Source organism: Terrapene carolina, unplaced genomic scaffold (genome assembly GCF_002925995.2).
Source record: "Terrapene carolina triunguis isolate 2854851 unplaced genomic scaffold, T_m_triunguis-2.0 Scaffold89, whole genome shotgun sequence".
In the NCBI taxonomy this organism is placed as follows: Eukaryota; Metazoa; Chordata; order Testudines; family Emydidae; genus Terrapene; species Terrapene triunguis.
Genome location: NW_020664440.1, coordinates 21,237,167 through 21,252,024, shown reverse-complemented (window position 1 = coordinate 21,252,024; position 14,858 = coordinate 21,237,167). Strand labels below are relative to the sequence as shown.

The 14,858-nt window shown below is 46.0% G+C and overlaps 1 protein-coding gene across 2 annotated transcripts in view; it reads left to right on the top strand.

The window, feature by feature from the left end:
- The window catches only part of MGLL (monoglyceride lipase), an 86,944-nt gene that overhangs the window by 52,558 nt on the left and 19,528 nt on the right, over positions 1 to 14,858 (top strand). For both annotated transcript variants that reach the window (XM_024220757.3, XM_024220749.3), the window contains exon 4: positions 14,282 to 14,418. In XM_024220757.3, coding sequence (XP_024076525.1) covers positions 14,282 to 14,418 — 137 coding nt within the window. The remainder of the gene's footprint in view (positions 1 to 14,281; positions 14,419 to 14,858) is intronic.

Below are 14,858 nucleotides of genomic sequence, written 5' to 3'. Positions count from 1 at the left end.
ATCATCCTGATCCTGGAGGGTAAAAACCCACTGTATTATAGAGGATGGATGGGACACATCTTCCATGTTCTATGCAGGTCACAGGCAGTATATCCTTGGTGTGTACTGTCCAGAGGATGAGTGGGATATTCCTAGAGTCTCTCTCCCTCTATGATCTTATAACATGCCCATCATCATAGCATCTGAGAGCACTGTATACATTAGCTATGTGTGTGCAAGTGATAAGCTATACCAGGTGTGTTCTGTGCAGGTGAAAGATGACACCGTTCATTAAAATTGGGCTTTGAGAGACAGTTCAGAACTAGACTGTTCAGTACACTAAGCAAGAAGAAAGGAAGGAAGGAAGGAAGGATGATCCAGTGGTTAGGGTTATAGCCTGGAATTTTGGAGACCTGCATTCAGTTCCCTCCTCTGCCACCGACTTCCTGTGTCACCTTAAGCAAGTCACTTAGTTTCTCTGTGCCTAGGTCCCCCGCACAGAGGGGGGGGATAATACCTGCCCTACCTCATGTTGTGAGGATAAACACATTGAAGATTGTAAGGTGCTCAAATACTAGGGTAATGGGGGCCATTTAATTACCTAAGCAGACACTGGGGGAATATCTTGCAGGGAACAGTCCTGCCTTGATTGTTGGAAGGTGGATGGAGAACAAGTTCACTTTGTGTTTGTTGCTAAGAGATGGTTCCCAGCGTGAGGAAGCTTGTTTTGCAGCTCCCCATCTTTCTGGTGAAGTCTGAGCTGCTTCCTGTGTGTGTTTGTTCTGTGAGTGTAGCCTTTGCTTTGCGTGATATGAAGGATATGGAACAGTCTCTTGACTTTTCCAGATGTTGATTGTCCTGCTTTGATGTTTGTTCCTGCTGCTTTAGTTGTTTGTGTCTGAATGGCAGATGAGGTATGTGACTTGTTAAACAAATGATGAAAACAGCATCAGGAGCTTTATGTTTAATTAATGAACTTTGCTCACTCAATAAAAAGTATCTACTTGATTCATTTTTAAATAGTGTGTTCTGCTCTGTTCTGATGTAATTTCAAATGTTTACTAGTACATTTGGTATTTTTCCACATAAACCTTAAAAAAATAGGAAATCACCAAGTCCTCACACAGCCCTTGCAACCTACATTTATGATTTTGTCTTTTCATTTTCTCACCCACATTCACTACCTGCGTGCCTCCTCCTGCCTCCACACAAAATGTGCAGCCTTAAATCTGATCACGTCATAATTATTTATTAGTTGTATTGCTGTGGCACCTAAGGGCCCCAGTCAGAGTCCAGGTCTCCACCATACTAGGTGCTGCACACACACAAAAGACAGCCGATGCCCTGACAAGCTTTAAATCGAAGTACAGATCATCTAAATACAGACATCAGATACTAAAAATACCCTACTTCTTCATAATTCCATTACCTAAATAATTCAACTCCTATGACTTCCAAAACTAACAAACACTTATGCAAACTATTTCCACTGCTATTGACAGTTATCCAGCATGACTCACTTCAGCATAACCATCAGCTAAAAATCTACACACTAACCATCAACTTCAGTACAAAACCAGTTCAACACTGAAAAACCAGAACACCTCAATTTCTAGCCACTCCACCTGGTTGGAGTTGAAAGTCACGTGTTTGGTGTGGAGGTGGAGGGAGAGGCCATGTTTTGGGAGTAGGTGGATGTGGGCAAGGTAAAGTAGAGAAGAGAAAAATAATGGGTGTAGGTTGCAAGAGATGGGTGAGGACTTTACCAGTGATTTCATAGCTTTTTGATGGCTGTGTTGATGCTATGTGTATTTTTTTCATAATTATTGGTAATTCAGTTTCTGTTTGGTATTAGCCTGTCTGACTGCCAGGAGTTAAGTTCAAGGAGGCTGTTAAGGCGGAAGCAAACAGGAAATGAAACAATGGCAAAGATAAGGAAACAAATGGGTTCCCGGAGGAAGCTATTAATTGGGGAACACCTTTACCTGGCTCCCACCAGGCTAGTATAGTTTACTCCTCCCAAGGCTGAAAGCCAAGGAGGATCAAAGGGGCTCCTAAACCTTAAAGATGCTGACCTAGGGAGGAAGGGGGACTGAGTGGCTAGAGATGAGCCTCTGGCAGAGAGAACAAGACAGAAGCTGCAGAAGGGCAGTCTGATTCACTCATTCCAGAGATGGAGGTATCTGGGCTGAGGAGAACTTCAAAAGCTTGAAAGGTCAAGATTAAGGTGCAGGACTGTAGGTAATACCCATGCATCTAGACCTTCCTTGTTTTTACCCTTTTATCTGGGTGCTATGTACCTTGGGTGAATAAATAATGCTCTGTTTTGAAGAGGCTGTTTTTTAGAGTCAATTTAATCAGCTGCTGCTCACATGTGCCCAGAGGAAACAGCTTATGGGTGCCTGGGCCTGTCAGATAAATGCAGTTGGTAAACACAGGGCTGCTGTGCAGAGATCCAGTCTAAGAGTGGTTGGACCACGTGGTTCCACCTAGAGTGAGGTGCAGGAAGCCAGGCCTGTCCCCTGAGGGGGGACGCTCAAGGGAGCCTCAAAGGGGCAGCACACCCGATAACTGCGACAGCAATTTTAACTGGGTTTTAACCCTGCTTTTTGTTGGGGGGGGGGGGTGTAATAAAGATAACGTGCTCCTACCCCCATAGGGTTTGGATATTCATCCACTAGATTACTTTGTTAGAAAAATGTCTCCCTGCTGTTTCTTTGGGTTCCCGCATGGGCTTATTGAGCCGAGAGGCAGTGGGGTAACTAATGAGTCGTACAGTTGGAACTTGGTTTGAGCTCTAATGAAACACCCTCCTTTGCACTACACTGAGAGCGATGGCAGGGTCCTCTGTAACGTACCTGCTGTAACGGCCCAGCTAGTTCTGAAGCGGTAAAACCGCCCTTTCTAGCCTCCAAAAGGCTCTATTGGGAATTGAAAAGGAGCTTCTCAGCTGCACTCCAGCTTATTAAATCAGCCACACTACTTACTGCTGCATTGAATCTAATTTCTGCCTTGCTGAAGGCCTTGTGGCATAATTAATAAGCATCCCTTATGTGTGGATTCTGCTTTATGGGAGATGCTCTTGACTATGTGGGTGATGACAGAGTTTTCACCTTTAACTACCTTTAAAAAAATCTCTGGATCCAAGCTTCTTTCTTAGTGCCATTTGGATTTAATATTTATTTATGCTCAGAGTGAGAGCTGAGTTCTGGCTACAGGCAAAGCACTGCTTGGGCTGGTAGACTATGATCTTCTCCCTCCCTCCTTCATCTGTTAATAGCTTCCCCTTTGAACTGTAGAAGCGATAAGCCTAGAAGTTAGAGAAAGCCTAGTGGGAAATTGTGACCTAGAACATGAGTAAAAGGAGAGACGTATCTTCTTATTCTTTCCCCTTATTTTACAACCTATTGGATCAGGGGGATGTCTACACTGGCAGTGGGGGTGTACTTTCCAACTCAAATAGATGTACCTGCACTCGCTCTATTTTTAGCGCACTAGCAGGATTAAAGTGTAGCAGCAGCAGCATGATCAGCAAGATGGGGGAGCCACCCCTTGTAAGATCCTGTGTGAAACCTTAGGTACATATTGGAGTGGCTAGCCCATCCCATCACTCACACTGCCATGACTACACTTGTATTTTTAGCAGACTGGCTCAATCAGAGCTAGCATGGGTATGTCTCCTCAAGCTGGAAATTACACCTTCCAGCTCCAATGTAGACATACCCTTAGGGACAGAGCTCCATCAGGGAGCCCTGTGATAATATCCTGCTCCCTGGTCGCTAAACAGCCTTTGTCTTAAGTAAAAATGGATGTAACCCAGACTCCCAGACCTGACCTCCACTGAACTTTGGATCCAGATTCAAACACCGCATCTCAGCTCCTCTTTAGGCTGAAGGTTTTTCACCCCATGCTTCCCCGTCTCATGGTTTTTCAGTGGTAAACTGGGAGTGAAGGGATAAAGGGCAGAATATGCCCAGAACTTCTGATCTCACTGACACCATTTCAAATCTGGAGTGATTCCACTAAATCAATGGTTTTCCCCCGGCACAACTGAGATCAGTATCTGTCGCTGCATTTTCCCTGACCACTTAATCCTCCTGCAATGAAATGTTCTAGATAAAGCTGTGAAACGCGATTCACTAAAAGCCAGAGTTAGGCTGCTGCCTTTGTCTTAGAAGGCTTGATTTACAGGAAAGGATTAAAATAAATAAATATGTATGGCTTGTAAGTAATATGTAAAGTGATGATGAAAGTCTACAAATATTTGAGGGGTTTAAGCACCAACGAGGGAGTGTAGCACATAGGAATGCCTTAAGGGAGATAACAGAGGAATAGGATGAAATTATGATCGTGGGATCTTTTGGACTTTGGAATAATCTTCCAAGGGAAGTAGTGGAAGCATCATCATATGAAAAACATTTAAAACTAAAGAGAAAACTAACAGTCGTTTGATAAAGAACAATCCTGCATCGGGGGGAAAGTGGGCTGGTACGGGCCAGTACAGCGTACCGGTAAGAAGCTGGTATGGGCCTGTACCCAGCCGATGTTACAGTGCTGCCGTGGCAGCACTTTAACGTCATTGCCCCTTTTGCCCCCTCCCGGGCCACCGACAAAGGGGGCAAAAGGGGCAGCTGCCCCGGGGCCGACAATTTAAAAGGGCCTTGGGCTCCTGGCCACCGCTACTGCGGCAGCGGCCGGAGCCCTGGGCCCTTTTAAATCACCACCGGAGCCCCGGGCGGCGCGGGCCAGGCAGCGCAGATGGGCTGGCTGGGGGAGGCTGACCCCCAGCCCTGCCCCTTCTGCCTGAGGCCCCGCCCCTTCCGGGGGCCCAGAGCTGACCCCCATACCAGTAAAAATGTAATATTACTTTCACCCCCTGTCCTGCGTGGACAGGGAGCTGATCTGAAAGACCTAGTGGGATTTTTCCATCAATAATTTACATGATTCCAGGAAGATTGGAGCCTTCCTTCCCCCAGGAAGAGATCACTTTGTGACGTGGAGAAGAAACCAGGTTATAAAAAGCACCAGCGCATTGCCTAGTTCTCTTTACTCCTCTCTAAGTTTGAAATGAAAGCTGATAGCACCTTTTATAAAAAGCCTTTCAAAGGACCTGGTCTCTCCAGCAAACTCTCCACATCTTGACCTTGATGAGGTTTAAACAGTCTTCACCAACCCTTTAATACATCTGTAAGCTGTGAAATAATGTGACAGAGGCCCTAGGACCTGGGAGAGGCGAAGAGCAGACGCTACCATGATATCCACTGTGGCTAATGCCCTGCTGATCTAATTTACTGTATTTAAAGGCCTGATTTTTCAGCCATGCTGAGAACTGCAGCTCCCATTGACTTCAAGGAGAAGGCATCATGCTATATGTTAATTATCCCCAGGCTGTCACCAGCAGGAGCGTCAGGTGAAGCACATATAGGGTGCCCAGAAAGCAAGTGTGAAAAATCACGACAGGGGATGGGGGGTAATTGGCGCCTATATAAGACAAAGCCCCAAATATCAGGACTGTCCCTATAAAATTGGTCACCCTAAGCACATAGCATGGTTATCATTGTGGGTGATGGGTTAGTTCCTTCAGTGGTTGCAGTGCAGGGCTGTGCAAGTTCCTTGAGCTCACTCATCAAGAAGTGTCAGAACATAAGAACGGCCATACTGGGTCAGACCAAAGGTCCATCTAGCCCAGTATCCTGTCTTCTGACAGTGGCCAATGCCAGGTACCCCAGAGGGAATGAACAGAACAGGTAATCATCAAGTGATCCATCCCTTGTCACTCATTCTCAGCAGGGCTGGCTCTAGGCACCAGCAAAACAAGCAGGTGCTTGGGGCAGCACATTTGCAGGGGGCAGCATTCGGGCCATCCTTTTTTTTTTTTTTTTTTTAAACTCACTTCCTCCCCTCTCACAACCCTGCAGAAGTGGAGCCAGAGAGCAGCTGGGGATCCAGCATGGGAGCTGAGAACCCACGGGACCCTGGGAGCTGTAGTTCCTTGCCTAGCTCCCTGCCTATAGAGCCAGCCCTGGAGCAGGGAAAGAACTACATTTCCCAGCAATCCCTTGGCAGCTATCAACAGGAAAGGGAGGGGGAGGGAGTGAGGTAGCTGAGCCATGCTGCAGCTTGCCGTGAGTCAAAAGGGGTGGCACTGTGAATGGATAACAAGTGTGCCCAAGGAGTAGAAGGCTTTGCCCAAGATATCCCCTTCAGAAGACTTTCCCAGACTGGATTAGGGATACTGGTGTGACCTCACCTTGCAGCCCCCAAAGAAGGAATTGAGTGGACTAAATGGTCAGTGCCCCTCTCTATCTGAAGCATAGCAAGGGATCCCACTAGAACAGGGGTCGGCAACCTTTCAGAAGTGGTGTGCCGAGTCTTCATTTATTCACTCTAATTTAAGGTTTTGCGTGCCAGTAAAACATTTTAATGTTTTTGCAAGGTCTCTTTCTATAAGTCTATAATATATAACTAACCTATTGTTGTATGTAACGTAAATAAGGTTTTTAAAATGTTTAAGAAGCTTCATTTAAAATTAAATTAAAATGCAGAGCCTCCTGGATCAGTGACCAGGACCCGGGCAGTGTGAGTGCCACTGAAAATCAGCTCGCGTGCCGCCTTTGGCACGCGTGCCATAGGTTGCCTACCCCTGCACTAGAATTTAAAATGAAAAGTAAGGGAGGGGAGGCTCTGGACCTGGGCAGCTTTAGATACAGTACCAGGCACTTAGGAAGATTTCAACTTCTGAGCCATGGAAGCAGAAATTGACTTTTCCTTTCCAGATATAGCTAATATTCAGAAAGGGAATCTAGCACCTGCCTTCCAGATTTGAACACCTCAAAATTCAGGAGTGCTCAAGCTTAATTTGGGCAGCTGTTACTTCATTGCTCCCAAATCAAATATACTGATCCTCTGTAACTTGCTGTAGAAAAAGTAGGATAAAATTGAGCAAGGAATGCTTCCCAGTGGTTTTTAGGACTGGAACTGCCATTTTCAACAGCCATTGCCTTTTTTTTTGTTTTTTTTTTTAAAGTTTTATTTGTGTAAAAGGAAGACAGTGATATTGCATTGGCAAATTCCCCATAGAAAGAAAGAGTGGAACAAAAGAATAATAAAGGCACCTCAACTTTTCCTCATTTATGTAGGACAGTCTTATAATATGCATCCAGATATCCTCCAGTCACACAAGCTGAAAATTGTTCCACTTTACTGCAGTTCTGTAACCATATGGGAACCAATCCTGTCTGTGTTCTGTGCACATCCAAAATTCCTGCTGAATGACCTGCCCTGGGAGCGAGTTACCAGTGACCTAGGGCTGGGGCGGCAGGAGGGTGCAGGTTATGGGGGAGAGCCCAGGGCTGGGGCAGCAGGGGGGTGGGGGTTGGGGGGAGGGCACTGGTGGGGGGGGAAAGGGGGAGCCCAGCCCTGGGGCGGCAGGGGGTGTGGGTGGGAGAACCCAGGGCTGGGGCAGCAGGGGGTGTGGGTGGGAGAACCCAGGGCTGGGGCAGCAGGGGAGTGCGGGGGGGGGGGGGGGCCCCGGGCTGGGGGGCAGCCAAACATTTTTTTTGCTTGGGGCAGCAAAAACCCTAGAGCCGGCCCTGATTCCCAGCTACTGGCAAACAGAAGCTAGGGACACCATCCCTGCCCATCCAGGCTAATAGCCGTCGATGCACCATCCACCCTGTATTAAAGTGTGTAAAGTTACACTGTGCATTTTTGCTGAGCACCTCTGCAAACTTGCCAATGGGTCAAGTCTCCGAAAGAGCATGAACTCATAGCAGCTTGAAGGGCTTTGCTGACTTCACCTTGCAGTCTTTTTTCAAGAGCAAGACTCCATCAAACCCAGGGTTGTGAGTTCAGTCCTTGAGGGGGCCATTTAGGGAACTGGGGTAAAAATCTGTCTGGGGATTGGTCCTGCTTTGAGCAGGGGGTTGGACTAGATGACCTCCTGAGGTCCCTCCCAACCCTGATATTCTACGATTCTATGAAAAATCACATCAGGGAGCAGGGGGCCAAAGCAGGCAAGGCACTTGTAGGATGTAGGAGCAAGCAGAACTGCGCAAACAACACAGGCAGGATGAATATTTTAGCAAATCCTTGCTTATATGGTGGTAGCTCGCTCGATCGCTCTCTCTTTCTCTCTCTCTCTCTCCATACCCCCAAATGCTCCCTCTTCCATCCCCCCACCCCCACCTTCCAGCAAGGCTAGTCAGCAGTTCCCCTTCTGGAAAGATGTGTAACAATGAAGGATCCACACTCCACATAATAGTTTAGGTTCCTGAAAGCTGTAATACTTTGGTCTAATTTTGGTTGTTGGCAGGGCTGTAACCAGGATGGGGCGAGCGGGGCACAAAGCTGAGGGGGCAGAAAAAAACGGTAGGGGATGCAAATATGCTTGCTTGCCCCAGGTGCCAAAATGCCTAGTTATGGCTCTGGTTGTTGGGTTTAGTGTGCAGGTGCTGGTAGCCTGTGATATTCAGGATGTTGGAGTAGATGACCTGGTGGTCTCTTCTGGCCTTAAACTCCATGGCTATGACTCTTGGCTGAAACTCATGTGCCCAAGGCCCCATTCAGACATGGTTGAGTTTGTCACCCACTCCTCTTGCTGTTTTGGTTTGGACTCTAAGGTATCATTATCATCTGAACAGACTAGGTTAGGGAACAGTCCTGCTCTGGCCATGGGGGAGGATAAAATGGCCTAATGCTTATTTTCCTTTTCTAATGTCAGTGGGCCAAATCCTGCAATCCTCCTTCAGTCCTTACTCAGGCAAAACACCACAACATTTTGCACGGGTGCTTTTGCTGGAGTAAAGAAGGCAGGATTAGACCCTCTCATTTTAGAAATAACAATTTAAAAAAAGAATAGTGGCCTGATTTATTTTAAAAAAACACAACATGCATGCAGCTGTACACTGAGTTTGTGCACTTAGTTACAGCCATTGCATTGTCATCTCTCTGGCTATTTGCATATGCAATAGTAGTGGTTGAGTGGGCAAATTAGACACACAATTGTGTAGGCATAATTTGGAAAATCAAGCCCGTGTTATAGAATTTATGTGGTGATTACGTCTCTTCCATTTTCAGCCCCTTCAGCTAAGCGTCTTGAAAGGCTTGTCATTAAAATGGCTGTCTGTCTCTGTACGTTAGACAAAAGTTCTGAGCAAGGTGGCTTAGTGGATCGTGTATTTTGGTATTTCTCGCCTCAAAGACAAGCTGTCCAAATCACAGAGCTTTGGAGCTTGTGGCGTTTCTGCGACCCACTATTGTGCTCCTCGCTTTTGAGCATCACTTGCTTAGTTTCATCCTCCAGACATTTCACAGATGTAGCTTTTTTCTGCACCGACTTTTGTGAAACTGGCTTTTTAGAACCATTAGGCCAGATTCATCCCTTGTGTAACCCCATTGCAGATATTGGGGTTTCATCAGGGATGCATTTGGCCCCTTTACTCTCTCACAGACTCTTCCGAAGTCTGTAAAATTTGAAGGAAAAATATCAGCAGTCTTTACTGTATTGATGTTTGGTTGTGCCACCTCCTTTCATTTAGCTCAGAAGGTCTCAGCTCCCTGCCCTGAGCAGTTGTCAGTTGGGAGATTCTAACTTTTAATGGACTCATTACCGTTCAGAGCAGGTTTGGTTTCTCAGGGAGGAAAAGATAAAAGTGCAGTGACTGCTCTGTTAAAATAAAATGAAGGGGGGAAAAGAATGTCTTAGTGTGATCTACACTGACTCTCTCATTAACACTGCTGGATCACCAATAATAGTATCAATGCCAAAAATAAAAATATATTAACAGGGGAAGGGGGAGTCTGTTCTCCCTTTATTACACATGGATCACTCCTGTCACAGGCAGGGGGAAATCCCCCTAATCGGTTGTTTTTGAGATCTGAGAGAGGAATGCTTGTCTAATGGGTGAAAACAGGGGGAAGGGAATCAGGACTCCTGGGTTCTATTCTTAACTCTGCCATTAAATCACTGTGCCAGCTTGCAGAATTCATTGAATCTCCCCTTGCCTTTTCCTATCTGTAAAACTGGAAATACTGACATGGCTCTTCCCCTCAGAGGTGTTATGAGAGTTCATTCCTAAACATTTGTGAAGTGCTGAGACGTCTTTGGATTTAAAGGTACCATTTCAGTGCAATGTGTTATGACTTTATATGCATCATTAAACAAAATGCCATGCATGCCACTAGATGTGTATGTAGAGGCGAAGATTCTCAGAGGCACAAATGGCAGTGGGGTGTCTAACTTCCTCTGAAAGTCAATGAGCCCTAGACATCTAACTGCCATTTGTGTAGCTGAAAAATCTCCCCATAATGAGCAGTGGCCAGTTAGGGCACGTCTACACTGCAGCCTTATAGCAGCACAGCTACAATACCGTAGCTTGCCGCTGTAGCGTAGACACTTCCTACATCGATGGAAGGGGTTTTCTGTTGATGTGGTTAATCCATCTCTCCGAGAGGCAGCAGCTAGATTGATTAAATCATTCTTCTGTCAACTGCATCTACGCCAGGGGAATCGGTCAACCTAAGGACGGCACTCAGCGCACAAAGTTTTTCACACTCCTGAGCGACATAGCTAGATCAATCTAGTTTTTAAGTATAGACCAGGCCTTAGACCAGATCTATGCCAGAAAAGGTTTGCCAGTATGGCTATACCAATATATCTAGACCTGTGACCCTCTGAGCATAGACACAGCTTATACCAAAATAGTGCTTTTCTTAGTATAGCTTATGCCAGTTCCCTGAGTGAAATATACTATACCAATGTAAGTGACTCACTGGCTGGCACGCCCCCCCTTGTGGCTGGGCACGCCATAGCAGGCTCTCCTACTGTAGAGCCCTCGGCAGACAACCAATCTGGCTCTGCTGTGGTGGGCTTTGTCTTGTGACTCGCCAGATCCCCAGCCAGTTGACTTTTAGTCCCAGCCCTTCCAGGGTAACAGAGTCCTACAAAACAATAGTCCAGTGATCTTATGCCAGTCGGTCTTCGGCCTGACTTTGGGCTCTGTGGTCCTTACACCCCTTATATCAGGGCTTACATGCCACCTTCCTCACAGCTGGTAGGGAAACCCAGGCCCTCCTTGTCCTCTGGGTTCCTCTCCAAGGACCGTGTAGCAAACAGTGAACATCTGCTGCTTCAGACTCCTTGCTGCCTTCCTCAGCCTGTCTCAAGGTCCTTTTCCCCAGCCCCGACCTGGGCTCACTCATCCACAGACCTTCACCCCTCCCCAGGCTCTGCACAGTTCTTTGCAACTCCTGACCTGAACAGCGTCTTCCAGGGCTTTTGCCGTGGAGACCTGGCTCCTGTCTGCTTCTCCCAAGGCCCTCTGTGCACCTCTCTCTTTCCTCCTGAAATTCAACCTCTGGAGTCTTGTTCTTTTGTCAAGGCTCACCACAGGAGCTCACGTCACCCCCGTGGCTTCCCGGTATCTCTCTCAACCCTTTGCCAAAGCTCCCTTCTTGAGACAGGATCTCAAGGCCTACTCTGTCCCTCAGCCTCCTGATTCCCTTCTACTGCCCTGAAGGCCTTCCTTTATTAGTGACCATGGCTCCTCTCAGATGGGACTAATTCAAGCACCCCCACTCTGCTACAGCTGGGCCTAATCTTTAATTGGGCCTGACCCATCCTCCAGGTGTAACTGAGTGCACTAACTGCTCTCTGGCTCCACTGAATTCTTTTTGTATCACTGGGGTATGTACGTCCCATTAGAATCAACAAAAGCATTTTTAAGTTGGCATAACAGCATCTACACTAGGACTTTTGCCAGTATAGAAATGTCATTAAAAAAAATAAGTCACACTCCAAATCAACATTACTATAATGGCAAAAATTTCTAGTGTACACCTGGCCTAAGTGTGGTAGCATGCACCATGTGCAAGGAACTTTCCAAACACAGAATAGAAGATTGTACGCTATTCATGGCAGGATCTATCATAAGAGAAAAAAAATCAACTACACATAATAAAGAGGGGACCCTCTGAGGGTCTGAGCCTTCAAAAGCCACCAAGCAATTCAAGAAATTCAACTCTTAGTACTCTTAGTAATGCCAATGAAGTCAGTGGGGCTACAGTACCCACTTAAGTGCTTTCCTGACTCTGAGACCAGGGCAATAAGCACTAAAATCAATAGTGTGTTTGCAGGATCAGCCCACGTGTTGGCAACATGCTAGTATACTACAAATGACATGGTACAGTACATCACTGTGCCATTTGTAGAGACAGTAGCAAGCATTTAGCATATTTCTCCCAAAGTATCTTCCATACATCAGTGGACTGAAAACAGCTTTAAATGACCAATAAATATTAAAGTAAATGCAGAATTTAATCTTTTGTGGAAATGAAGCCATGTATAGAGTTAGTGATAAGATTTATTTTAAACTGATGTTTTTAAGAAAGAATATGGAATGCGAGCAAGTGCCTTTCCCAACCTGCTCTACAAACACAGTCCACACACTGTGTGGAAGCCAAACTCACCCTCTGCCTGGTATTTGATTTCAAACACAGAAATTAATAAGATCATATAAAGTGTTGCTCACATCTTTTCCCTAGACTTGGCTACTCCCAGGATTCCTCCTTCTGGCTTGCTCAGCCCACACCTTAGATCCTCTCTTTCTAGAGAACCTCCTCTCCACCTCCCTAACATCCAGGGGAGGTAAGAGACACCTGCATCACTGAGTCAGAAGGGCCCACTTAGCATTTCCCAGCAGGAGCAACACCTGCGAAGAGGGTGGGTGTTAGAGGCAGACATGGCCAGCCTGTAACATGGAACCAGTAATTTTTATTTCCCCCAAATCTCCTTAAATGACAAACTACTTTGAACAGAAACAGCAAGGCTCTTTTTTGGGAAAAAATAATTATATTCATTATATATATCACACAATGTGTGTGGTTATGATAATCATCATATATACGCTGTTGTTTCCACAGTGTGGTATACGTTTCTAACCTTGGCATGCTAATAAATGGACTTTGTACAGTGCTTATGGATGTCACTAATCCCTCCCCTACTAAAGATACCATTGTTTCCATAGTAACTAGTGTACTTCAAAGAGGAAAAAAGGCAGAGGAGACTAAAAATTGATCAAAAACAAGACAAATGCTGTGTGTAGCATAAATAGACTGTCAGGGTGGGAGGCTGGGGGTTTGTGTTACCACTTGTTTAGGAGGAGAGCCTTGTTTACCCTCCCCACGCTTGTGGCCCTACAGTAAGCTGACATTTGAACTCAGCTCTCCATCGATGAAGGCTAGTGCACTAACCCATTGCCCCCAAACAGCAGAAGGAGAGGACAAGGCAGGTCTCTCCAAATATAAAAACTGTTTCTGGAACAGACGTGGCAAAATCAAAGACCAGAGTCCCAAGAGCCCCAGAATTCGGGAAAGTTTGTACACAAGTCTGAATTTTGCAGGAGACCTGCTATGCCTATAATAGTCTAATCCAGCGGTTCTCAAACTGTGGGTCGCGACCCCAAAGTGGGTCACAAGTTCGTTTTAATGGGCCTCCACGGCCATCATTAGACTCCGTGCTGCCCGGGGCTGAAGCCGAAGCCCAATCAACTTAGCTTCGTGTAGCCCCTTGTGGTTTGCGGCCCCAGGAAATTGCCCTGCTTACCGCCCCCTAATGCCAGCCCTGATTCTAGACTCTAGAATCTAGAGTAACACAGGGGACTGGGGTCACGTAGTAATTTTTGTCGTCAGAAGTTGATCACAGTGCAATGACGTTTGAGAACCACTGGTCTAATCCAATATCTAAAATTATCTGTCTCTCTATGTGTATATACTGCACCCCTCACCATGGCATCTGAGTGGCTGCATCTTAACGTCCACAAATTCTGGGCAACTTTGGATCAAGATCAAACTCTGAACTTGGCATCTGCCTTCTGTCTCTATAATAGGCCAATCCAAACTCCCAGAACTGAACAGCCCCTGAACTTGAGAGTAGTCAGAGACTAGATCTGAACTCTGTTAGTCAGGCCTATCTCTAGTGATGGGGAGCCAATGCGTATGTGAAGAATTAACAACGCTCTTAGACAAGACCTAGGCAGCCATAAGCTTGCTTTTCTGTCCTGTGTGTTGTACTGCGTATTTCTACAGGACATTGAAGTTATCCATTATGAGGTATTGGGGAAGGAAGCTGGGTGGGACCGGATTTATGCAATACGCAGTGTGTGTGGGAACTAGAACATTGCTCACCTACTTACCTGTCTATCGCATTTCTGATGCACCCATATCTGGAGTATCTAGGTGCCAAGTAAAATGTTAATATTGTTCTGTGTGATGTAGAAGCAATGTTTTCCTTTCCCCCATACAGTTGGCCACGGGCAGAGCGAAGGTGACCGCATGGTCGTGTCAGATTTCCATGTTTTCATCAGAGACAGCTTGCAGCACATTGAACTCATGAAGAAGGATCACCCAGACATCCCAGTTTTCATTCTGGGGCATTCCATGGTAAGCATGCTACACCGTACACCTTAATAGTCATCATTACATCTGCCACAGCATTATGGATCCCATTCTGGAGGATGGGAATCACACAACCTACTATAAGAAAAGCAAATTAAGAAACAGAAGAACCTCAGAATTACAAACACCAGAGTTACGAAATGACCTGTCAACCACACACCTCATTTGGAACCAGAAATACGCAATCAGCCAACAGTAGAGACAAAAAAGCTCCCAAGTACAGTACTGTATTAAATGTAAACTATTTAAAAAATAAAGGGAAAGTTTGTTTTTGTGCTTGATTCGTTTAAATTAAGATGTGTAACCCTTCTGCCCATCTAGTTGGCAGCAACAAGGGCCGGGTTCTGTATCTAGGGGTTCCGTTTCAATAACACAATGCAAAACCGGCTCGAGCCCCCACCCAGTGACCTGGGACAATTACATAC